Genomic DNA, 27,521 nt, shown 5'->3' with positions numbered 1-27,521 from the left:
CAACTCGTCTTTAATTTAATTTCACCCCCTTTAACCCACAAATATAAAATACTAAAAAAGATGTTGACAGAAATCGTTTTATTAAAAAATGTGTTTTTTGTATAGATGACATGTTCAGTTTAAATACAATCTAAAATTAATCTTTTATATATTTATATTTTTCATAATACTGGGAATGGACTACTTTTAAAACAATTTGCATCTAGTAACAATTCTAACGACAAAGTAGCAATTAGCATGGCAGCTACGACAAAAGCTTATTGTGGAGTTTGTACACAAATACACAACACAAACAATAAAACACACATATTTGCAAACATCTGGTCTGTGTCATCTCTTCATAAATAATGTAAATCCAACAACTGTGAACAAGGTGGAAAAGCTTGAGCATCATTCAGCTCTTCTCTGCCATTCCTCTGTTTACCTCCACTCCTGATAAATACATGAAAAATATTTTCCTTATCACACACGTGTTAGTTTGTCTGGAGTGTTTTCAGTTTGAGTCCTCCAGGCTGCTGCTTTTCTGCTCTGAGCCGCAGTTGCAGAGCCGGACCATGATGCTTTGTAGGCCTGGCTCCACGATTCCGAGCAGGGGCCTCTGGGAAGGGTCTCCGTTCCAGCAGGCCTCCATCAGCTGCCAGCACTCCTCATCGAAAGCAGGCAACCGCTCCGGTCTGGCTCCTGCAGATGACAGGGACCAGAGTGAAACTCGGACTCAAGAAAAGTTCCTGTGAGTGAGTCTGCAAACACATGACGGTCTGAGGGGTTTGAAAAGTGTTTCCTGAGGGTTTTCACTCATCATTTTCAGATATTGGAGGTTGGGTTTCACAGTATCGTATTGATGCCACGGAGACTTACATCCCTCTGCTTTAATGCCACACCTGATTTGTACCAGTTAACTAAAACTAGCTTTACAGTTTGATCCATTGAGGCAGGGGGGAAACTTTGCTGTGTGTGGAAAAAAACAGACAAGAAGAACCACTTTCAGGAAACTACTTTGATGCTGAAGAGAAGGAAAGCAAATCAGCTTGTTCAGATTTTAATATCTGTCAAGGGATCATAAGGCTGTACTGCGCTCTGGAAAAATATATCAGGCGTTTTGTTGTGGGAAGCTTTTAATTTTAACATATTACAACTCTCAGATCTAGATTTTATAAACCTATCAATATTAGGAATGTTCCACCATCTGCACTAAATCTATGTTCTTACAAGATCACAGAAGTGGAATCTGTATTTCTGCATCAAAGGCCTTGTTTGGTGGGGACACAGCTCCTCTTTTTTAAGGCTGCAACGATTAGTCGACATAATCGACTACGTTGACAATAAAAATTCATCTACACAAATTTTAATAGTCGACGCATCGTATTATTGTTTTTATTGTTGTTGTCACATGGTGAAATCAAATACCAGGGGGTAATACTCATTAGTAACTTCAGTTCACAGCATGAGGTGCTGTGTTATTGGATACTTTTATGGGAAAAGATCACCAAGTTCATACGTGAGGAATATTGATGAGGAAAAATCTCCACTCCCAGAGAGCGCTGTGCGCTGACGGAGGCTCTGCATCTCCGGCTTGGACAGCCTGACAGCTCCCGGAGTTTAGCGTCTGATAACGTGATTTAGAGCGTCTCCTTCACTCTCTGTTACCGACAGTTTTTCAGGATCTGCGTCACAAACTAGTGTCAAAACTCACCTAACTTTTGAAAAGAAAGGACATTTATCTGATGGAGCTCTCACTCTCAAGCTCACACTGCACCGGTAACACTCAGCGGGGAGGAGGAGGGGCGGAGTGCGCATGAGCCAAATAGCACATGTAGAGAAATGAAACTAAACGCCTTGTCATGGAGAGCTGGGAGAGAGTCCGGCAGGATCATACAGAGAGCAAAGCCCCAATAAGCAAATAAACATTAGAAAACAAGCCCAAAGTCACTAATAAGTGGTCTGTCCAACACTGCGTACAACAACTTCATTTCCCTGTTACCTGCTTCATTCATTTTAAGTTTTTTTTTCTTTTTTTGTGTAGTCCTTATATTTTTTATGTCATGAATGAAATAAAGACAAACAAACAAACAAACATGACACAGGGCTGACCAATCAGAGGTGAGAACCTAACTCTGGGTAAATGTAGGGATGCACGATATTATCGGCACAATATCGGTATCGGCTGATAAAAGCTTAAAAACACGTTTATCTGTATCGGCAGATATGAAAATTTCTGCCGATATGCACAGCTGATAAGTATTATTTTCCATCTGAAAAATAAGCTCTTTAAATAAAATGTAGCACTTCATTTATTTGCACTGCAGAGCTCTGTGTCTGTCACCAGGTTGTTACAGTAGCTCTAAAATAATCAAATGCAACTTGGTTATGTTTAAAAATGCATTGTACATTTAAAGTTCATGTGATCTAAAGAAATTATTTTTCTGTATTCCAATACTGAATGTCTTGAGTTTGAAAAAATAATACATTTCTTATTTATGGTAAAATTAAATGTTTTGTCTTGTTTTATGTGTGTTTCTTAAACAAATAAGACAGTCACAATAAGAGTAACATATAAATTCCAGTACAGGATAGACTTAGCTTTCTTTACAGTGAAAAAAACAAACAAACTTGTGATTATCGGTATTGATATTGGTATTGGCCAAAAGGGGTTTCGATATATCGGCATATCGGATACCGGCAAAAATCCAATATCGTGCATCTCTAGGTAAATGCAGTGAAAATGCAACACACAGGTTGAATTATAAAGGTCTGCACATTTTAAAGGCCAAATTAGGTTGTAACACAAAATAATTGTGATTAAACGACTAATGAAAAAATAATCAATAGATTAGTCGACTTTAAAAATAATCAATAGTTGCAGCCCTACTCTTTTTGTACAGTTAAGCTAACACTTCTACTCTTTAAATTTGAGAGTTGTCTCTGAGGGTTTACTTTGATTAAAAAAAGCATCAGTTCCATTTTGGTTCTCCATATTTGTCCTGTCCTGACTTCATGCAAACAAGAACTGGACCTGAACTAAAGCTAATGTGTGAGTAGTAGGAGTTACTTTACCTTTTTTAACGTTATTCCACAGCTGATCCTTACTGGAGCATTTCTCAAATGCTTCTGGGAGTTTCACTGAACCAGTGCAGAGGTACCAGAAAAGAATCCCGAAGGCGTAAACATCCACTGAGTTATCATATTTTCCTGTCAGGAGGAGGGTCACGGCATAGAGAGAGACAATAAAAACAATGATGGATGGTGTTGTGAAAAGGTGCGCCAACAAAATCAGCTGAATGTTGCACCTTAGGATCTCCTTCAATAGTTAAACTAAAGCCCACTGGTTGGTCTGGAGTTGTACCTGTAAACAGCTCTGGAGCCATGTGGATTGGGGTTCCAACAATGCTGCCGGACATCATGGCCTCTGGTTTACAGAAGCCCAGGTCTGTGATCTTAGCACGATTCTGTTTGTCCAGCTGAAAAAGTGAGAGGAGCAGGTGTTTAAAACCAAGGAAAACTTTTATTTTTCTCTAGTTCTTTTGGACAGTAGTGTTTTGAGAGCAAAAATATGGCTACCGAAGTTTCCCTGACACAGCAAAACGCTGGACACTGGAAAGGACTGAACAACTTTAGATTTTCATGCTCTCAAGTGCAGCAGACTTACCAGCACATTTTTTAGCTTTATGTCTCTGTGCAGGAGACCCTGACTGTGCAGGAAACGGATCCCCTCCACCACATCCAGAGCGATCTGGAGTCTCTCCTTCAGTGATAAACCAGCCTGGTGGAGACAGAGGTGGAGACAGAGGTGGCGACAGAGGTGGAGACAGAGGTGGAGACAGAGGTGGAGACAGAGGTGGAGACAGAGGTGGAGACAGAGGTGGAGCAGGAGACTAGTGTCAAAATGTGAGATTAAGATGGACAACCTTAAAAAGTCAATAACAGCTGTTTGATCAAAGCACCTTTAGGCCTGTGTAGAGGTCTCTGTGCAGCCGCTCCATGATGAGCAGCACAGCAATGCTAGAGCCGCTCCCGTAGTTGTGATCAATGACGGAGCCGTGAAGGTCGACGAGCCGCTCATGTTTGGGCAAAGTCCTGAAGCAGCACAAAAGAGGAAGATAAAACTGTCAGTTGTTTGATCTTAAAATGCGTTTCAGTTAATGTGAGAGAGTTTACATTCATGTCTTATTGGCAGGTGTTTCCTGCAGGTATCTTCAGCATCAAGAAGAGTTTTCATGAAAAATGTTTTTTTCCAATTTTGAGGGGACCACTTGAGCCCCAGATCTAGAAAGCATGGCTGGTCTACATTTTAACAGCATTACTTTGATTCCCATGGCTTTGCTTCACTCCTGTCACAGCAGTCAGAACAGATAACCATTAATCACACACTGTTATTGTGTGAACAGAGAAGCCTGGAGGCTTTAACAGACAAATATCTTAAAGGTGTGCTGGGTGGGGTTCATAACAAGGGAACTGAGGTGTTCGTGAAGCGGCCTCTTGCAGTCCAAAGGCATTTCCCATAAACACCTCCATGCGTCAGTAACATGCACAAGCTGCTGTGATGGGTGCTGGGGTTTTTGTTCCTGTGCGGTTGACTCCACTTCTAAGCAATCAGAATTGCTACCAAATACTTGTCTCCACACGTCTGTGTCAGGTGTGTGTGATTTGTTTACACCTGAACTAACACACCTTGTGTAGTGAAACTCCAGAGCCAGATCGTTCCAGTGTTTATCATCAGGCGGCACCACAGACTTCAGCGCACACGGGTAGCGTCCTCCCCAGCTGTCGCACAAGTACACGACTCCATATTGACCTCGACCCAACTCTCGACCCAGCTTTGGTTTGCCTGTCAAAAAATAATGCAGCCATGTTTTACTCTGTAGCACAAAAAAGAAACATCTTCACATTTTTTTCTCACATTGGCCAGATGAGGGCAGAATCTCTGATAGAGATTTTTCATTTAGATTGTTACACGCTTTTATCATCATTTAGCTTTAGATGACGTAGAAAAATCCCAGAGAGGTAGAGTTAATGAGGATCTGGAAACAATGAAAGAAAGAGTCAGGAGAACAGTGGTAAGGAAACTGGAGAAGATTGGGGACAGTGTGAGTGTGCCTAATGTTTTCCTATTCTTGTTGAGGTCATTTAGAATAGTATGGAATAAACAAGTCATCCCAAAAGCTTGTTAAGAGCAGGGGGATCCTAAACCCCAAGGAGAAAGACTTCCCAAACTTCAGACAGTTTAGGGCTACATCTCTCCTTAATCTAGCAGATAAGATCTTCTTCAGTACAATGACACAGCAGCTGGTAAGTTACTTTGAGAGGAATAGTTTGATGGGTATTATGGAGTCAAATGGAGGAATAAAGGGATCTTGTGATATGCACAAGATTCAGGCGCTAAGATAGCAGCCTAGCTCAGCTGGGATGGGTTCCAGCCTAGACCGGTCCTTATCCTGGCTTTGTCTTCTTCTAACATCTCACTTCACAGTCATCGTTTTTTGCTGTTTTTCTGCTGGTGGAAGTGGCTATACGCCACTAGCACTCTGCCCATCTGTCTTTATGGTTTCAGGAGCTCAGCAGAATGCAGCTCATCAGTAGAGACAGTAGTGGGTTTCTTCACTGAGCGCTCATCCTTTCTTACAGCACAAGCACCTTGTGTTTAGCTCAGATCAAGATTTCAAACAAGAATGGCTAAAAAAGCATTCGTTTATTTGGCACCACTGTTGGTTTGAAGCTGTACGGGTAAACACTGGAAGGTTTTAGAGATGATTCACCATGTAGCAGTACATCCCGGAGGGAGCGGCTCTCCAGAGACAGGCGGGCCAATCGAGGGGCGTGGTCCTTCCTGACACGCAGCCACAGGTCCTCAGTGCGCTCCAGACGCCCAGTGTGCCCTTCCTCCAGCTACAGACACCAACACATGACAAAGTATCTCATGGTTAGAATTAAGAAAGGCTGTTAAATCACTGGGTTCAGTTTTTTTGTAGTGTTATTAGCTGTCTTTGTAAATGGTTGAATAACTTTAACTTTTTAACTTGAAAACAATTCTTTACATTCACCTGAGGAGTTGAGTGGAGGAGTATCTCTCTTTGATGAAACATTTAATGACTAATGGACAAAAAGAACTTAAAGACTTACGAGTCTTTGGCTAAAACACTATGGACTTTAATTCTGCAATAAGCTTGCATTTTCAAAATTTAACAAGTGTGAACTGTTTTAACCAGTTCAACCCTTCTTCCTGCTCTTCTGGAAGAACTGAGGTCTACAGATTGTTAATGAGAAGCTTTGTTTCATCTTAGTTTATCCCTCTCCACAGATTGTCACAGCACTCTGGATGACAGTCACCTTCTTTGCAAAGAATCATGGTACATTAACGTTGGCTGCATTGTAAAGATACCAAGAGGACTGAAGAGAATGACCGCCTGTATCCTCGGCTGTCATGACCTGTGTCACATGTGGTCATTTTTCAGATAGAGTTACTGCGGAGTAACACAGAGCTACTTATCTCATTTTTCTAGACCCAGAGCATGAAGATAAACTGCAGTGTCTCTAAGCCAGTGGTTCTCAAACTGTGGGGTCGACATTATTTTTCTTCAGCCTCTGAGGGGGGGCATGACAGCCAAAGTTTAAGAACCACTGGTTCATGTGAATGCACCTCAGTGTGAGTTCACATCACTGCTGTTTACTCAGATAAAGGTGGAGTCAACATATGAGCAGACACACCGTAAAGTTTGATCTCATCCATATCGAGTGGACTTAGGAGAATATTTTGCTGGTGTTGTGGAAAACTGTCAGGTACTGTTGATTTATTCATCTCAGTCAGATTGAGAAGGATTGATGGGAAAAACTGAACTAATTATCTTTTGATCTTTTAATAATTTCTAAGTTATTTATTGAAAATGCACCTTTACACTCTTGTGATCTGCTTTTGGCAAAACTCAAAGTTTTAAAGCACCCCAAGCTAATACCACCCAAAAGAAAAAAAATTAACTTACAAAAGTTAATTAAAAAAACTTTAATTTGAGGGACACTTGTCTTCCTCTTTAGTTATTTAAGGAATATGTAAGTTTTTGTGTGAGTTAAATATCAATAATCGTTTTATTAACAAAAGCAGATAACAGTCAGATCGGCCCCTTAAACAAGAAACTACAAAAAGACCCACAACAGGAGCTGGTTCTACAGTTCTCTGCTGACAGGACCAGTTTTGCCTTGTAATCTTGCTTCTTTTGAGAGACTCTGACCCAAGCACTCATCCCAGTTTACACTCTGCAGTTCACTTTTCCAACAGAAAGACCAGAGGTATTTGCACTATTTGCTGATGCAACACTGCTCTTCTACCTCCTCGTATCTCATCTTTCATGAATTAAAATGTTCACAGGACTGCCTACACATTTTTCCCTGGTCTATTTTTACATCAGTCACACAGTCACAGGCTAGAACAACTGTTTGGAGCAGAAACACTGTGTTGCAGATCATGGATGGTGTAAAAAATGAATTTGGAAGCTTTACCTGTAGCATAGTAATGAAGGACTGAAACTAGAATCTCTTTGAGCAGCTGCAAACTGAGGCCATGTCCACACGTAGCCGGGTGTTTGGATAGTGTTTGCATAGTTTTTATACATTTAGGCCCGTCGTCCACACAAAAACACAGTTTTACGTCACTAAAACAATGTTTTCTGAAAACTCTGGCTGAAGTGAAGATTTTGGAAAACTCTGGTTTCATGGTTTCGTGTCGGCGCCAGTAAACTGTTTTTTTGGTTCTCATCCTGATTGGGTGGCAAGGGTTTCATGTCTAAAAAACACTGCCAAATAAGGGTTAGGCGTGCTTCACACCACACTCACCGGCAGATTTGCCTGGTGCTTGTGGAAGTGTTTTTAAAAATGAATGAAAGGGGGATATTCGTTTTTTAAATGCCTGGCTACGTGTGCAAAAGGCCGGAGCCAAAGGAAAAAAGTGTTTAATCAAGAGCTGGATATCTGGTCCAGACACATGCACAGTCCACCTTCTAACTATTGTGCAATTATCATCACATAGTTACAACAAAGATAACCTTATAAAGTCCAGAGTATCCTGGGTTGTACTCTGTCCAGGATAGAAAAAGGACCCTGCTTTTAAATTCCTGTGAGCTTTCCACTGATAATATTTCCAACATTACCTTTCATATCAGCGCCCCCTATCAAAGTGCATACCAGTGCAGAGCAGGGTTGACGTCTTATCTCTACTTGGTAACGGACATTTTCCTTTTGAAGTTGGTTTTTCAACTCTAATGTGATATATGTACCAAACATTTTTTGTGTTTCCCTGCACTCTAAATGACTAAATAAAATCAGAGTATTTCTGAACATGTAGAACATCACCTCCTCTGTGAAGCTGAGACATTAATCAGATTGTTTGTGTAAGCATGAAAACCAAGGCAGTGATGTGGCCCACACTGTCTATCATGTGACAATAATCATCAGAGCAATTTGACTGAAAATGATTTTTCAGGGACTTCAGAGGGAGTCACAGCCATCTGCATGCTGGAGCTTAAAAGGCAAAACAACCCAAGTGAAGAGGAATAAACCGCTGAATTATGAGCAGTACACTGTCTGGGAGCTGCTAAAAGACACCGATAGAGAGATTTCATTAAGGAGCCGTCACACTGTCCATCAGTTATTACAGTTACACCGTGTGACAGCGAAACCAAATGAGAATTCTGAAGTTACACTCACTCAGCCCCAGATACAGCAGGTACATAAGTATTTTTGACTATTCAGGTGAAACAGCAGACAAAAAAGCAAAACGTTTTCTTTAAATCTTTAAACTTTGAGGAAATCTCTGCCAGATAAACTTTTTTTTAGGTGTGTAGTACATGAAATGTTGATCAAGACATCTCTGCTGCCTTTCAGCATTCACTTAAACATATCTTGTCCTAGGATGTGCTGTCTATCATGCACTTGCAAAGGTGAGATGACACCTGTTGCACGGTGTTAGGTGTTGCAATAATTGGCAAAACATTTTTCTATAATTGTTGTAAAAGTCACTTTCTATACAGCATCTTTGTTTTAGGCAGCAAAGGAGAAAAAAAGTTCACCTGGCGCAGAGATGCAGCGAAGGCTTCATGAGAGCTGTTGAGACGGGTCCTGAACTGGGAGCAGATGCTTCTGGCCAGTTTGGCTGCACTAAGACTCTCTATGGCGTCCTGTGCCACTTTACGCTTCCACTCTGGAGTGATGGATGGAGGGTTTACAAATGTTATCCTGTGGATTATCTGGAAGAAAAACACACAAACAGTGAACACTCCCTCTGGAAGCTGGAGCAGTTTCAAACTCTGTTGACAGAGCAACACAGGAACTGACCTGCTTGATTTGCTCCCAGAAAAGTCTTGATACGGAAGATCCTGAATGGAAGGTAACCTCCACGTGATAGGCAGCATTTAATAACTGGGACAGATGAAAAGAAGGAGTGAAAGAAAGAAAAGGTATTGCTGAAGAAAAATGTCTACATGTCTAAAACACTGGGGTCAAAGGAGGTTAGCAGAGCCTAATATGGATGATGTAATGCTATTTAAATGTCACCTTTTATGACTTAAAAAAATAAATACACATAAAAACTTTGGTTCTGATTTTTTCTTTGGTGAGAACTAGTGCTGTCAGGCACTAAAAAAAAAATCGAATTAATCACAGGATTTGTAATTAATTAATCAAATTAATTGCATTTTAATCTCATATCTGCTTAAGGTCCCAAAATAAAGAATTTGAATTCCAGGACATTAAAATTACATTAAAAGACACTAAAAAAACATTTAAAAATAAGGTGGGAATGCATACAACACATTTTTAGGTACCCTGATGAATAAGGAACACATGAAAAAAGTTTTATGGTTCTATCTTTACCAAATCTACACATTCCTGCACCTAAGACAAGCTGATTTGATTTTTAGGACGGTTTTTGCTTCTGTCACATTTTTACTCGATGTTGACTCGATTTTCACTGCAATATGAACTTCTATACTTCTATGAGATCAGGAGAACCAGGGCTAAAGGCTAAAAACTGTGAGGAACTATGAACAAAACACTTAATTCAAGTCTTGGATCAAAGATAAGTGAAGTATTTTCAGTTTTACATGCTCTGAACACAAAAACTGTTGCTGATTGGTGCAGAGCAGCCCCAAGCTGAAACATGACACCAGGAAGATGGAAGCAAATTTTCAAAGAATTCTTTAGATTTAAATACAGGATATATATCGACCATTCAGGGCTTGTTTAATGCAGTATAGAGTGTTGAATTATCTGTTTGTTACAGAATTGAGCTAGAGCAAACGGTTGATTTTCTGCAGATTTTCAAAAAGGACGTGTGAATAAACGCGATGTGGGCGGCAATCAAAAATCACTCTCGCCTCCCTCCCTCGGGTTTAAAGCATGTTGCTGACGTCACATGTGATACATTCAGGGACCGTTGGAAATTTGAAAATCTGACGAGAATACCTCTTTTTCCAAGTAGGACACACGGTTTGTGAATGCCAGACATTTAAAAATACCTTTGAACGCCCCGCGGGTTTGGGATCCAGATTAATCTGCGTTAATTTTTACAACGCGTTAATTTGCAGTGTAATTAATTAATCTAATTAATGCATTAATCTGAACTCTTTTTTTTTTTTACTTTTCTTCAAACAATCTTGTGCTCACCTGTTTGAGGTGATTTGAGGTGATATTGTGGACCGAAGAGTCAATGTGAGACTTTTCCAGACTGTTGAGACACCGCTCCAAAGTTCCTACAAAACTCTCCCTCAGATAGTCCACGGAGCTGATCAACTTGTTCGCCACGGCTTGATTCAAACGAACCACTATCAGCTCCTGGATCTGGTGGATACATGATTTGATCTCCTTCGATGTAACAGGCTCTCCATTTGTTGTCACAATGATATCTGAGGATGAAAGAAACGAGTATGACAAGTTAAAATTTGATGTCTGCCATCAACCACTGAGCTAATTTGTCACCGATACTGTGTGGAGAACTCGCTGCTCTATTGTGGCCGCTCCAGTCGCCCCCTATAAAAAAAAACTTGATCCTCTTTATCTTACAATCAGCATGTAGTGTCATTGTCAAACAAAATAAAAACAATCAGAAAGGTGAGGAAGCATAGTAAGTATTCTGCTCCTTAATAACCAACTCAGAGGGAGGGAGGTGACAGGTGGCACAGGGTTTCAAGCCTTACATTAATGATGTGTTCTGGCTGATGTAATCAGAAGTGGACAGCACAGCGGTTAACGCCTGACCAGATCATGAGTCTTCAAATGTGTCTGTAATAATCACTTGCGAATGACTCTTACTTCCGAGCTCTCAACTAAAGTGGACACAGAGCCTCGTTAACCTCCATTAACCTTTAAAAACGAAGATGAACTATGAAGCACAGAGGGCTGAGGAGCCGTCATCATGGGACCCAAAGGAACAGAAGAAGCCGACCAATCCACAGCAGCTGGGTGCTGTAATAAAACTCTGGAGCCTGATGTTCCTTTACAGCTTAGTGGTTCATTATTGAATTAACAGAATATCACAGCAGATTGGAAAATCTGTTTAAATGAAAAATTTATTAATATTCATATTTGTAAACTACTTGGATACTTCTGTATGTTTTGTAACGATGACACACTTAATGTAACTTTCTATTATTTTGCTGTGTAAAGCGTGTTTGTTTTTTCAGAAGTAGTAAACAAATATAGTATTTGGGGTTTTTTTTCAAAGGAGAAATTTAAGTGGACTATATCCCTGACAAATGATTGTATACTTCTTTTAGGATTCCCTTGGCAATCAGTTTGTCAAATATTTGAACAAAAAATAGAAATCAATGGAAATATTTCAGTATTTCTGGCTGTCATAATAAAAGTTTGGCAATAAGATATGTGAGCACAATGTGCCTCTATTTTTTGTTTTTTTTTGCTCCCCCGGTACCTGGCAATTGGTATCAGTACTCATTGGTACCAATTTTTGGTACTTTTTTGTGCTTATGTGGTAAAAAAATATCAATTCTTTCAATAATAAAACATTTTTTTCCAATTTAACATATTTATTCTTCAATATACAACCTTGCAATGCTGTGTTCATGTCCAGCATGGAAAATCACCTACTCTTCCAGTCTCTCACAGTCACAAGGTGCAATTAGGTACCTAAACATGGTACTTTTTGGTTTAATGTGAATAGGTACCCATAAAAGTACCTAATTCGGTACCCATCGCTATACGCGGCTATGACAATACCACGCCAGCCCATATAGTTGAGCAGTGAGAAGAAAGATCTGTGTTTTTCTCTGCCAAATAGGATTTTATAGTAATGGTGGATACTGAAGCTGGACTTGCAAAAGGAAAAAGGACAGAAGAGCAAAAGAAAGCTTAAAGGGAGAGTAATAGAGCAGGGGCTAAAGGTTTAAACACGGGCTAGGCTGTTTGTGATAATGATCATTCAAACCCACATACAGCAGTTATTCTGCAGTGGTCTGTTCAGACTTGAGAGTCTTTCAGTAAATTGAAGAGTGAGGTTACATTTGCTCTGCTTGGTAAGGCTGAGTTTGGTTAATGAGTACTGAAAGATATAGCCAGGACTCACCAACATTACAAGTTACAGACAGGTCAAATGCAAGTACTCATGAGAACTGGAGTCTTAATGCCAGAAAACACTAGCTTTTCCAGATAATCCACACAACTCCTTCATTCCAGCCATCTAAATGTTTTCATTTTTTCAAAGCCTTTGTTTCTTTAGTGTATCAGTTTATAAATCAGAGTACAGGTATTTATAAATGGTATCAGCCCCTATGAACACCACATCCTCCTCATTTAAGAGAGTGCTGCATGAAGACAGACAAAAGCTTATGGCAGAGGCAGCTTTCACCACTGATTAGGTTCAACCTGACAATGTGGAGATTTGTGAGAATCTATCTGCAGCCATCTTTGCACATTTCACACAAATCACAACAACATGGCTCTGTAGTAGTGGAGTCTGGTTGCTCTTTATAGTGAGCAGCTTTTCAAGAGGGTAAAATATAGTTTTGTTTTTGTTTTTTTCAAAGGAAAATTTTAAGTGGACAATATCCCTGACCAACTATTGTTTACATTTACAAAGATCTGTCACTGATGATGCTTCAAATGAGCATCCTCAAACTGGCCAATGAGAAAAAGCAATGCACCAACCTCAGTAGTGAAGGGGAAGATGGTTTTTCAGATCTGATTTTGTACTTCTTTTAGGATTCCTGTGGCAATTATTTTATCAAATATTTGAACAAAAAAAATAAATGGAAATACTTTAGTATTTCTGGCTTTCATAGTAAAAGTTTGGCAATGGGTTATGAGAGCACAATGTGCCTCTATTTTTTTTTTTTTTTTTTTTTTGCTCCTCCTAAATTAATTTCCCAGCTTAAACACTGAAGTAAAAAATAAAGGTTAAGTTTTTCTAATAATCATTCTTGCTGATGATTTATTCGGAAGAAAAAGTGTTTGATGATTCTGACAGAGCTGGGGGACTGAGGAGACGTTTTGGGAGTTACACTGAATGTAAACAGAAACATTGTTTCCTTATGAGAAAATCCTCTTGGCACCTGTAATCTGTTGGTCACAGCTAGTTTCACGTTGCCAGAATTATTCTGGAGTTGTGTTTGCACAATGCAAAAGCTGTTTTAACCCCCTGTACTGCACAGGGCAAGTTCCCTGAATGACAAGTGATGTCCAGAAAAAGAGAAACTCAGTAAACATGCTTCTTGGACAAAGCCCATGAGGGAGGGAGGAAGGAAGGAAGCAGATCGCAATAACCAGTGAAAGGCTTTTCTCAGCTACGCGCAACCGTTGACTCAGACAGTACAAAAACTTTGTGGGCAGATTGTGAAACGCAGCTGGCACAGCTGTGTCTCTGACTGGAGTCTGAAGACAGAAAAGAATCTGGCTTTCAGTTTTTCAGGATGCAAACCAGAAAGAAATCCCTGCCTGTCAGGAAAACAAGTCAGTTGTCTGGCAAGTCTAAAGCAGGGAGATATCAGAAGTCTAAGAGAGAAAAGATCACTAAAATAATTTTACAAAGCTCCTGTTTGAGGACCACGAGTCAGTCACATTCTTTAATAAAGAAATCATAGAGAAGAAATCCTTCCTCATTAAGTAGAAACTTTGAGTTGAAGAAAAACAAAGCACATATTAGGGTTTCTACTGAGAAATCCAAAACAAATTTCCTGCATTTCCTGGAATCATGAATAAAATACGTAGCTGGAGTGTCTGCTCCAGTTTAGTGTGCATGGCTTTAAAGATAATTTCCACAGATTATAATCACACACATCACAGCATTAAGACAGCACTGCTCTTAATTAACATACGATTCTTTCGTTTTAGAGAATAGTGCACCCAAAGACCAAACCTTAACTGTGACTTTAGTCAGGGGAGAAACTTGCTGGCGCTGAATCCAAACACAATGTCACAAATTCCTTTAGAATCTAAGAGATTATGGCCTTTTAACAATAAAACAAGCAAATCAAAACACTTAATGAATCAGATCCTGTCTGCATGCTTTGAAGTCATAAAGTAAAACATGTGACATGCCAAAAACATAACTTAATACAGTGTGTGTGAAAGACGCATTGTTGTCCTGTCCTAAGATGGCCCACAGCAGCAGACAGAAACTCGAAGAGATGTACAAACTATCTCCACTGACAACAGCACGCTAAACATTGAAATAAACACACTACTTATCATACTTATGAAGACACAATTTTATCAATATCCATTAAAAACACACAAGTATAATTACATGAATAGTTTGTCAGTGCAAAACAAATCGTCAGACGTAACAAGATGTCATTTAATTAAAACTGATGGGAACAAACAGAAAAAACAAGGCAAAGTTTGGGGATGTTTTCCTTTGAGCGCGTCTTGGAAAGCATCTAGTCAACTTACTAACCTGTAAACTCCAGGTTGGCAGCATCCTCCAGCAGCTGCTCCTTCATGCTGCTCAGTGTCTCCACAATCATCTCTTTCATCTCTTCCTGTTTGCGGTTTGCGATAGCCATGAGGGATATGAAGAGTTCGCCCTCTTTTTCACGGGTGTACTCCAGCCTGCGAGGAGTTATCTGCAGGTCCCTCTGCATGTCAAAGGCCTGCAGGGGAGGGAGACAGGAAAATAAGAGATCAGATTGAGACTTCTGTTGGGGGTATACTGGGTTAGCACTGACTCTGCCCAAACGTTTACAAGACAGTCACATGAATATAAACCAAAGAAAATTGACCACAGATGAACACTGTCAGGGTTATTAGCCTCTCACCTGGTTGATGAAAAGATCCAGACACCGACAGTGAAGCCCATTAAGCAGGTTGGCAGCCTCCACCTGCTGGTTTTGAAGAACTTGGCGAGCAAAAGGCACCAGTAACCTATGCAGTCTTTCAAAAGCTTCACCCAGCATGCTCTGAGGCTTGGCACCTGGAGCAGACATCTGTGAGGGGGCACCACAGGAACAGTTCCCTGCAGGGCTGGTTAGGAAGCCATGGGAGAGGAGTTGCTTGTGGAGGGGACTCTTCTCCCTCTCCTTCTCCCTCTCCCTCTCCCGTTCCTTCTCGGCGCGGCGATCTGGGGCCGGAGAGGCTGCTGGGATAGTGTCAGGGATACGAACAAAACAGATGGGGAAGCAAAGCATCTCTTTGACCTTCCAGAGCTCAGCCACCTGCTCTGTGCTTAGGGAGTCCTGGTTTATGGCATAGAGTATGATGGGGATCACGTTGCGCGTGCAGTCTTCCAGGGCCTCCTCTATGGGCTGGACACTCGGACAAGGTACGACCATAACCTTTGCCTCCTGGTGATGAAACACAAACAAAAAAAACTCAACTGAATTTTTTGCATGATGCAGGCATGCATGGTCCTAACAAAAAGACCAGCGTATCCTACAGCTAAAAGAAAAGATAAGAAGGACAAAGAAAAATAAGCCACCCATAACCCCTGGATGCCAAAATTTTACTACAATAACAAGTCAAACAAAAAGATGGGCAGGAGTTCAAAGCAGCAGCCACTATTTTTAATATACATTTAACATGAATAGTTTAAGTGTGTAAGTTGTTCTTGAGGTGACACACCCTCTGGCTTTCCACACCTTCCAGTATGATGGCAGTAAAGTTTAACCAAATCATTGACAGGCACTTTGGTTTTGGTTTCGTTATGCGTGTTTCAGTTTGACTTTGCACAAATTTTTAGTCACATAAGTTTTATACAACGTAATATATCACCAAACATCAAACACAGACACAGGCAAATAGCTGCTGAACACTTAGAGTTTATTTTTATTTATTTCTCATGTTGTACCTCTACTGTTCAATACTGAACCCACTGTGAAAGCATGACTCTTCCTCCTGTGCAGTGAAATTTAAATTTTAGTCTTTGGATTGGAAATTAAAGTGGCTGGTGGCTGCTCAGGTCGCAAAATCACTTTTTTGAACGGTTTGCTTGAAAATCTCCAGACTCTGATTATTTTCTACTTCTGATACTAATAAAGGGGATCAACTGATGCTCTTTCAGCCCCCAGAGGGTTGTTTATATGAGACAGCATTAACTCTTTCATTTCGGGTCTGTACTTCTGATCACACCGCTCTCTCTCACTGTCTCTGTCTGGGCCAATACACTGTGAGTAGGGCTGGACAATTAATCGTATTTTAATCGTGATTTCAATTTTGCCATCTGACAATCATAAAAACAATATAATCGAAAAAAAAACAATTAAAATGCCACACAGTATAGATGTATGCAAGTTCCTGTGCTTCATAGCTCTTCTGTGTTCCATGTGCAGCCACAGCGAGTGTGTGTGACTTATGTGTATCAATAATACTGTATGTGCCACTTGCTGGTTCTTTTAAGTTGTGTTTAAATCAGTGCTGAAGTTTTTGAATAAATGAATAATTGTGTATATTAATCGTGATTTCAATATTACTTAAAATAATCGGGATTCTTAATTTTACCATTATCGCCCAGCCCTAACTGTGAGATGCAAAAATGACAATATCTGGCTAGGTATGAGTACTTTTCACACTTGAAATGGTACGTTTTCAATGCCCAGTACCTGGCAATCGGTATCGGTACTCAATGGTACCAATTTTCAGTACTTTTTTTGTATTTGTGTGGTAAAAAATATCAATTGGTTTATCAATAAAACACATTTTTCCAATTTAACATATTTATTCTTCAATATACAACCTTGGAATGCTGTTTTTATGTCCAGTTCCAGTTCCTCACAGTCACAAGGATGCATGTTTAGGTACCATGTTTAGGTACCTAAACATGGTACCTTTGGACTTTATGTGAATCAGTACCTAGTACTTTTGACAGAATTTGGTCTGTACCTATAAAAGTACCTAATTCGTTACCCATCCCTGTACCCGGCTATGACAATACCACGCCAGCCCATACAATCGAGCAATGAGAAGAAAGATCTGTGTTTTTCTCTGCCAAAAGGATTTCTTGGATTTATTTTGTAGTAATGGTGGACACTGAAGCTGGGCTGGCAAAAGGAAAAAGGACAGAAGAGCAGGAGAAAGCTAAACGGGAGAGTAATAGAGCAGGGGCTAAAGGCTAAAACACGGGCTAAGCTGTTTGTGATAATGATCATTCAAACCCACATACAGCAGTTATTCTGCAGTGGTCTGTTCAGACTTGAGAGTCTTTCAGTGAATTGAAGAGTGAGGTTACATTTGCTCTGCTTGGTGAGGTTGGATTTGGTAAATGAGCACTGAAAGATATACCTATAGCTTTTCTTGATTATCAACACAACCCATTCATTCCAGCCATCTAAATGTTTTCATTTTTTCAAAGCCTTTGTTTCTATAGTGTATCAGCTTATTAATCAGAGTACAGGTATTTATAAATGGTATCAGCCCCTATGAACACCACATCCTCCTCATTTAAGAGAAGAACTCCCCGGCTTCTGTGCTGCATGAAGACAGACAAAAGCTTATGGCAGAGGCAGCTTTCACCACTGATGAGGTTCAACCTGACAATGTGAAGATTTGTGAGAATCTATCTGCAGCCATCTTTTCACATTTTACACAAATCACAACAACATGGCTCTGTAGTAGTGGAGTCTGGTTGCTCTTGATGATGAGCATGTTTTAAAATGTGTAAGATATTTTTTTTTTCTTTGGTAAAAAATCAACTTTGCTCAGTGTCATTAAACTCTGATTTCCTGACTTTGTGGAACACATCAGAAATGATTTATTATATAAATAAGTGGCTCATAAGAGGTTTTCTTCTCTTGGTGTCAGGCCAGGCAAAATAATACTTTTTTAAAAAATCTATTTCATGATGTTCAGACACAATAAATGCAAGTTTATAAGAAAATGTATTCCTTTCTCATTCCTTCGTGTCAGCAAAGCAAGCCAGGAAGTCTTTATTTAGCTTACTACTTACAGCAAAACTGAGATTCATCAAACACAGATGAACACTTGCTCATACAGGGTAATAAATCAAGAAATATCTGTGGGGCCAAACTGAGTTTCACTTTTGAAATAAACATGTTTTGAAAGTAGCTCATTGAACTCTGAACAATGCAGTGCACTAAAAAGGGAAGTCTTGTGTATCTGTACCCACTGAATACTCAGGATTTACAAAGAAATTGGCAATCTCTTCCTCAGAGCATTTACATGTCAACATTTTAACATGGCAGATGTGTCTCAAGATCGGTCCGGCTGAATTTCAAGCTGTTTTACAGCCACTGTTTCCCTATTCCTCAGTAAGATGATGGCTCTGATAAGCTTCTTCACAAATCAATATAATGAGAGTAAGGTAAATAATCGGCAGAAGAAAACATTAAAAAACTAATTTAACAACATTAATATAACAACATTAATATTCATCAAACTAGCATAAAGTGACCCATGAATCAATGCATGGGGAATTAACCTGTATTTAATTAAGCGTCAGTTCTGCTGGCCACTTTCAGAGGTCATTTTAAACAAAATGTTCCTCTTTAAACAAAAATATGAAAACACATTTTTCTCACAACTTAATCCAATTGCTTTAGGTGGTCAAACAGACTGTTGCTTTAAATAAAAAAAAAAGGAAAATGAATAAAATGTGTGAGATAAAAGCAAATTTAAAACCTTTAATTCTATTTTTTTTTACTAAGTTTTACTTATTTCTTTAATTTTTTAGTTATTCAACAAGTTCCGCTCTTAATCTAATTAAAATCATAGAACTCTAACCTTTTATAGTGAAATATATTTTTATTTATCTCATCTGTTAAACTATTGGTTTCTTTTTTATTTAGTTATTCACTTTACTGCTTCTATTAGCTTTTTAAGTATTGCACTTTTAAGTTTTAGTTTTACATCTTATTCCACTTAACTGCTTTGGTCTTTCAGTATTTTATTTCCTTATTTATTTGTTTTAATTTGTTAGCTTTATTTTCTTCTCTTGAATTCTGACATCTTCTTCTACCTTCAGTTTCCCAATTACGATTTCCTTGATAGCGTTATCTCAGTTCATCAGCACAGATTTTGATTATGTTGTTTTTCTTTGTATGCACTGAGGGTTGTGGGTGGGGGGTGTTGATCAATGTGTTTAATGGGGGGGGTCTGGCTGGTCACTTAATTATTTCATTATTATTATTATTTTTTTTACTATTCTTTTCTGAGTGTTAAGCACTTTGTCTTACCCTTTTTGTGCATGAAAAGTGCAGTATGAACAAAGTCCGATCCATTGAAGTCTGATAATGTTGAGCTAAATATGAATAACTTATATAAATTATTCAATGCAACTGAAGCTCAAAGTTGTTAAAATAACTGATGTCAGAAGATTTTTAAACTAATTGCACTTCAAAAGGCGCAGAAATGCAACCACAGCGATCACACGCTCCCTCTATTTCTGAACACAGAGTGGCAAACAAATATTTGTGGTGGTCCTGGGAACGCCTGAGACACAGGGCAGAAAATGACACAAGTAAAAGGTTTTCTTAACCCCCTATAAGGAACAACAGTACAGAAATAGTCACCCAGAGTGCTTTAGAGCAAGACCATGACTGGAGGGAAAAGACAGACCGTGGAATTGAGGCAAAAACCACTCACAGCAACACAAAGGAGACAGTCAGTCCTGTCTCCAAGAAACAAGAGCCGAACCTATCTGAGCAGCGTCTTTGGAACAAAGATCGCCTGCAAACAGTCGTTCACAGCCAGTCAAATAACTATAATGTTTGAATTCTCTACAGTTCTTCTTTAGCAATGACTCTTCAAAAATGGCCCTGTTGTCTTTTTGAAGCAACAGTTTTTCAAATGTTGTATTGTGGCCTGGTCTGTGGGGCTCACCTAGTTCTAGTGAGAAACAGTGGAGAGATACAGCCCAGCATAAAAAAAATAATAATCCTCCTCTATGAACACACTTAGGAGTGACTGCAAATAGTACAGGCCTTTGTTAGCATGTTGAATATGGATTGCGAATTCTTAGAGTAAGGGCATGAACATGAAGGTATAAGTGCCTCTAAAAGGATTCCAGAAACATGGTGATGATTTAGCACCTCTTCATGTCCTCTGAGCTGCAAAGAGCTTGGGTGAATCCTTGAGCAAGGAGAAAGTTAATTAGCAAGCTGGTTTTCATCTGCTGGCTCCTAAAACAAGTGCCTGTGATTATAGTAGGAGTGTGTGAATACCACAGTGAGCATGGAGATACTGTGCCTTCATTTACTCTGACCTGAAAGTGCTGATCTCTTATTTATTCACCACAAAAGCATGTGACGAACATATTAACAGAGGAGGATGAAGACAAAGGCCCAATTTTTTTTTTATTTTTTTTTATTGGACTAACCTATGAACATTTTGTTTAGTGGCCCTGATCCTCTTTAGTACATATAATTAAAAACAAGTTATGATTTATAAATTGAGTCATGATTTTAAATGTCAAAACTTGCAATTGCTAGAAATTCAGAAACTGACACTGTTGGTCATTAATATTTTACCTGTTTGATCCCTTGGGGGTGGGACAGAAGAATAAACTATTAATTTCATCAACCGTGACAAAGTTGTTTTTTTAACTTCCCTTTAAAACCCTCTTAATATGTTAAAAGTGTATCAAATTTTTGACCCAAATAAGGGATTGCAGAATGATCCCCAAGCTTTCAGTCACACGTGACATTAGACAGGGATGTGAAATACGTTACATAGAAGTTAAATTTCTCTGCTTTTCAGACGTGCCTTTGATGGACCTTAAATAAAATAACAGGAGCTATGCCTTTTCCATGGAAAAGGTGAAACACCCACACAGGGTGTAAAATTCAGTGACACATTAAAACTAGGAACAAACAAAAATTGATCAAATTCTCAGAGAATAAATTTATTTCTCAACACTTGATGACACAAAGTGTGTCATTAAAATGAATATATTTCAATAGTTTATGCACAAAATGTAGAACAAAAAAGCTGTGAAGAGGTCTTTCCCACACAGCTCAGATAAATGCAGGTTTAGGCCTTGAAAAAGTAAAAGTTTTCTGTGACAAGATGAAGGACCAGTGTCTCAGAATTCAGTTGTAACCATGGTAACTTCATCACAGCAAAGGGTTTGGGATTTTTAAACATGACCTAGTCATGTGAATCGCACCAGACCAGCAGCATTACGTAAGGGGGCAGGGCGGGTGGGCTGTCCTCAGGCAGAGCTGGGCCTAGTTTCTGAGGCTGTGTGATGCTCTCCAAGGGGCCTCGATCTAAAGGATTAGAGACTAATTTCCACGTGTCACACATAATGAGGAATGAGTACAGTCTTTACGGAATACTTAATCAATTCACCCACACCGCAAGATATTGAAATTTTCCAATTTCACTGACTGAAGACCAGCATGACAGCAACACTGTATCCAACAATTGTAGCAGAACTCATAATTCTGAATTTAGAAACCAGAGAAACGTGACTGGAAGGAATGCATTTCTGAACTGTAGCATAAATCGGTGAAACAGAGTGCAGCACAGGAAATAATCAGCTCTGCTCAGTAATCTGTTTGTGAGAAAAGCCTGTGTACGTGTGAACACATAGGTTATAGAGAGAAATATCCTCACTCAGAAAGTAAACACCGTTAAGGGCCAGCTATATGAACCAAACCAATGACATCAACAAAATAAAAGTGATGCATGGTGTTGTGAGTTCACAGCTTTCTGTCTTTTGTTCTAAAAGGTTGATAGAAAAAATCATAAACTGAATCAGAAGCTGAAGTAAAACACATTTTAAGCTTTTCACAGATATGTCAGGTTAACAGCAGAGGAAAGTTGTGATCCCAGCAAAATGGTTGGGAACAGCTGGTCGATGCGTACCTCAGAGCTGTCAACAGCATCACAGGCTGAGCTCAACTAGGGTAGCTGGCAGGGTGGCAATAGCACATGCAACTGGATGGAGCTTCACATTTGCATAGAAAACGCACATTGCTGAACACAGTGGAAGTCTTCATGTGCTAACCCCCCAAACAAACTTTTTTCTCTCAAGGAGAAATCCCAGAAACCACCCTGCTGTCCTGAAACAGTGTGCGTTACACTCTGAAGACAGAAACAAATAACATGTTTATTATGTATTGTGGAGTGCAGACTGAGGTGATATCAACATCAAGTCAGCTTGTTTCATGGCATGTTCGTCCCCTGCAAGGTTTTAAATAGGAGTCTATCATTTCAAAAAGGAATCAATTGGCCCCATAGTCACATTCTGTAAAGCTGTATCAGAAGAATAGGAGGTTTCAGCTTACAGTTTGGTGTCTCTCTGACACTCTACTGAGCTAACTAACTGAAACTGCTTGTTGAAAGACCACCAATATCCACTTAACTGACATCAAGTTACTGTTTGTTTGCCATGACTTCTTTGAAGCATTTGATGTGCAGCTCAACAGCTTTTCAAGATGGCTTGACATCAGGTGTGTGAAGTGTAACACTTAAGGAAGTCAAGCATCAAACTTAATTAGAAACTCGATCCATAATGGGAATCGACTTCAGAAGCTCAAAATACAGTATGAAAGAATTTAATAAACAACATAATTGATCGATGGCTGAGTCCCGCCCTGAAACACAATAAGCCAATCACAGTGCACAGAGCCATTATCATACACTCAGACATTCTCTGCATGGACATCCATTGAAATGCACTGCAGAAAGTCAGTTTTGTCTGGTTTTAAGAGATATTTTAAGTTTAAAAAATGGTCCAACAATGTAGCCAAGAGACTCAGTGATGGGGTGTATTTTTATCCTTTTCTAAGCCACATCTAAACCTAGGAGAGTGTGCACTTTGGATGAAGTTGTGCGGTAAACCACATCATCAACGCAACATGAAAAATTAACACGGATGTCTACATCTTTTCTGCGGCAAGTCAACATCACATTAAAGACAACATACTGTCACTTTGCTGGAAAGAAACGTAAAGTTACCTTTAACATCTCTAACGTTAGCTTGCATTAGCTTGAGTTAGCCTAAGGTTAGCTCCTAACAGCAATGTTAATCATGTCGCTTTGTTTGTTGAGAGTTCATTGGTCCATTTTTTTCTAGTTTTTGTACTTTGGTGATTGTCCATCATTATGGACAACGATGCTGGCTCTCTGTCTTTTTGTCTGACATGGTGATGGTAGCAAGATGCCGTTTATCATATTTGCTCTGGGACCTGTACATTTTGGCTTGTAACTGAGGCTTTTCATCAACCTTCTCAACAATGCAATGATTAATATTGTTCTAATGTGTAATTTAGACCCTTTTAGTGACTTTTAGATGATGAATGATCTTCCTGTCACCAAAGGTCATGCTCATTGTTTGTCCAAAGGAATGAAGGGGGTGTGGCTTCGTCACAGGTCAATTCCAATGCTGCCACCCCCTTCATAACTTTTTTTTTTTGTCTAAAAAGCGGTAACATAATTATGGCAGCAACTAGCTCATTCTGCTCTAGAGCAGCAATGTGTACACTGATTTTTCCAGATTGTTGTACAACAGTCAAGTAATTAGTGTTTGTGACACTGACTGAGCCAGGCCTTAAAGGGATATTTTAGGATTTTTTTGTGGGTAGAGTTGTTTGAATTATATGTCACTCGTTATTGTATTACAAACTACAAATGCTGTGGCAGACTACATGCAAGTCTATGTTGTTTCCTGACTTCTCCGACTTGTGCAAAAACTTTTGATTGTGATGCTAGCCTTGCTAGTGACTAAGGGGCCAAGCTGCCAGGTCCCTATTGTTGCTAAAACAATAACTAGTCAAATGAAAACCATACAATCCCACTTACAAGAAATGAAATATCACTCTAGCTCAACAAAATAAAAAGCACATTTACAGTACAGTACAGCTAACATCACAAATGTATTATTTTTTTGCACTTGGAATTTAGGCTGTCAGCAAATGATAATAAGTTGGCATCATGTGGGCATTCTTTAAGGTAATGACACTTGGTACATGGCTACCTGTAGCAGGGGGTGATGAAGAGTGATCTCCAGCTCTGCAAGCCTGTGGGCTGGGTCCTCGCACTCTTCGTGTATTTCTAGGTCTTCCCGGGGCACAGTATCCCATCGGCCACAGTTAGCCGCCAGTTGGTGCACCAGCTCGTACTGACCAGGCAGTGCCAGGCTTAGCCGTGTTTGTCTCCCATGGGTGAAACACAGCTTCCGCCTCTTGCAGACTGTGCCCTGAATTCCCTCACATGCCTCTCCAGCCTCCGGTCCTAGTGGCAGCAACCTCTCCCCCAGAAGACAGTTAAGCAGCTGGTAGCGGGCAGCACAGTCCTGGCCCAGCACCAGGATGTACGGTGCAGCACCTACAGTGCTACGCAGGAACTCCTCCTCATGACTTGGGAAAGAGATGCAGCTGAGCTGGCCTATGGAGGGTCAGACAAGACAAAAGGGATACATGACTTGTCCCAGCCCAAACCAACCCTGTACAGTCAGGACTTTGAGTAAATTCCAGGGAGCTCTTGAACTGTACAGATGGGCTTTTCTCCCTGGTGTCTGAGTAAGAATATGCAGCAGGTAACTGCTTCATGGTGGGGGCATTGAAACATTTCATATCTTATACATTACCTTAAGCGATAGCAATAATATACTTTGGTCGTGGACCTTACACAGAACTAACTCCACCTTAATGCTAAGGGTATAAGATATAATCCTCGGTGATGCTGAGTCACAGTCACAGATACTTACATAACCTCAACATCAGCTACGGCCCATTGGACATGTAGTTAGACCAATTTACTTTTGTTAATAGCAACATTACGCACATCTTATTCATAGGCCATCATGCATCAAAGCTGTGCATTCAAGATGGACCTGAGATTTGCTGCATGGTCTGCGCAGTACTGTACAGACCCCACAAAGCATGAAGAGAGTGAAGGAATCCCACATTAAAAATAGATCAAAACTACTCATGGATTTTTCTGTGTCATGTGATCATATCTTAACCCGGGGAAAAGTGTAACGGATGCATTTTAAGGATCAGTCTTCTTTGCAGGTGAATGCATGTCTGTACCCATGAAAGGCTGCACTATGGTCCCATATTTCAGTTGATTACGGCTAATCTTAGGATTAGTATTGTTCATTCAACATCGAGGAAAAGTATTTGACCTTCTGTGTTTACAGGACACCAGCCCCAAGGGAGTAGCCACTCCTGTGGATGTGACGCACTTAATTTTATCTGCATACCATTACTGTTGTGTGTTTGATCTAGGTTTTATACAAACATTACATTATTATGCCAATTCCAGTATCACTCAATACATTTTGTACATCATTCTTAATCAGGGACTTGTTTCAATGTTCCTTTTTTAACAGAAATTATTTTGACATCATTTAATAATGGGTTAAACGCCACCAGAATGTGCCAACAGGAACAAAAGTTACAAAGAAATACACAAGGCACTGTAATGCTAAATGGAAGAATAAGTGTCTGATATCCGCCAGCTTTCAGCCAGCCACCGAGTGCAGAAATCTCAGCATATTTGGTGCACTTAGTCTGCTCATGCTTTTCAGAGGGGGCTTAATCTCTTTAGTTTTCTCTAACCCTATTTAATGCATTTTTCAGTCTAAGTTTGGTGGAGAAATCACTTGGCAGAGGACATTTTTAAGTCATTTCTTTGTTTCTGTGGGATTTAGATGTCAATAGTTGTACGGCTGTGAATGTGTGTGTTTGGAAACCACCTGAAGTGCTTTAAACATGGTTAAAACACTGCAACATGTAGGTGCACAGAAAGGGGAGTGTACAAATGTTTCTGCAGCACGAGTTCAGACCTACCTGCCTCCAGAGAAAACGTATCCGAGCTCACGGTCGATGCACAAGCATTGCTGTAGTTTTGCCTTATTTCCCGAAAAAATGCATTCGTCTCTTTCAGGTTCTTCTTCAGCTGGACTGTGTGCTTGTTGTAGCTGCTAAATATCCTTGTCAGTTCACGAGCCAAAGGAGTCGCTTTCTGTGGTACATTTCCCTCCATGGTCATCAGTTTGAGATAACCGTCTTCTCCTCGTAGAGACGGCTAAGCAGGTGCAGGGGCACCCAAATGTAACGCTTCGGTTAGTGTTTAGTCCTGGTAACCGCACATTGAACGACGAGTACCAATTAGTTAGTTTTCATCTTTACCAACCTTCCTCCCTGGCTATTTTGAACAATACAAATATGTGCACTTTTAATTACTTCTAACCCGTATTGACATAAAATAACATTAGTCTATTGGTGCTGCACATACATCAGTTCCTAGAGTGTTTTGTGTCAGTAAATAAGGGCTAGGCATTTGGCTTTTGTCGTTAACTTATTGAGCAGACAAGCACAGCAAGCTAGCTTAACGCCTTGCGTCGAGCTCGAGATAACTACGGACTCGATGCAAAATTTGACAATTACCTTCGCCAACAAACAGATATTCAGTAATTATGTGTTAAATGCCCCCTTTATCTAGTTAACCCCAGCCGTGTTACTCCCTGCAAAATGTGTAGTGTCCTAAAAACAGAAGAAATCAAGTGACAAATCTTGCGCTAACATTGAGTCCAGAAAACGTTAGCGCGGCTAACCAGAAGGCATCTCCTGTTGGTCCTCGCGCTGGCCTGGCACAACAAACATAGCCTTTAACTTCACGAAAACAGTCCAGGGTACAGTTTCACATCCATATAGCTCCGTGTTTAGAAGAGAGGACCCAGCTTTCGAATGTGCCTCAAAATGTCAACGGCCTTAAGCGATGTTTTTCCTGGTTAGACTCCGTAGGGAAAAAGAAATCTTCCTAATGTGACTCCGGCCCGTGGAAACTAGTGGGCATATTCACTATGACGACATGAAAGCTTAAAGAAGGCGACAGTCTGGTCAGCCGATGATGCGAGCGGAGAGGTGAGTCTCTGGAGAGGTGAGTCTGGGACGGTGCAGTAGGACAGTAATGCCTGCACCAAATCGAAAAGCTGGGACCTGGGAGTCAAATCACTGCAAAACAGAAAGTTGACATGAACCGAAGTTGAAGGGAAGGAAAGGGCGGGGTTCGGGATGACGCACTGCACAGTGGGAAATGTAGGCATACAACAAAGGCATATAGCAAGGTGGCCACACGATGTTAATTAAAAACACAATAGTGGAGAACGGACCACCTGTAGC

At 40.0% G+C, this 27,521-nt stretch overlaps 1 protein-coding gene across 1 annotated transcript; it reads right to left on the bottom strand.

Annotated features, from left to right (window-relative positions):
• Nucleotides 1-61: 61 nt before the first annotated feature.
• Nucleotides 62-27,425, bottom strand: dstyk (dual serine/threonine and tyrosine protein kinase). Its single transcript, XM_074674767.1, has 14 exons — nt 26,187-27,425; nt 24,368-24,777; nt 15,252-15,776; nt 14,891-15,086; nt 10,648-10,886; nt 9,319-9,402; nt 9,054-9,230; nt 5,754-5,883; nt 4,669-4,825; nt 3,942-4,074; nt 3,647-3,760; nt 3,344-3,458; nt 3,055-3,189; nt 62-681 (listed from the first exon to the last, which is right to left on the bottom strand). The coding sequence occupies exons 1-14, from the start codon at nt 26,386-26,388 to the stop codon at nt 494-496; spliced, it is 2,805 nt and encodes a 934-aa protein (XP_074530868.1). The 5' UTR covers nt 26,389-27,425; the 3' UTR covers nt 62-493.
• Between the last annotated feature and the right edge of the window lie 96 nt (nt 27,426-27,521).

Source organism: Halichoeres trimaculatus, unplaced genomic scaffold, assembly GCF_033239565.1.
Source record: "Halichoeres trimaculatus isolate MK-OKI-2021-1 unplaced genomic scaffold, fHalTri1.1 fHalTri1_scaffold_1, whole genome shotgun sequence".
Classification (NCBI taxonomy): domain Eukaryota; kingdom Metazoa; phylum Chordata; class Actinopteri; order Labriformes; family Labridae; genus Halichoeres; species Halichoeres trimaculatus.
The sequence above is the reverse complement of the archived record's forward strand: the minus strand, read 5'-3'. Positions and strand labels throughout refer to the sequence as shown.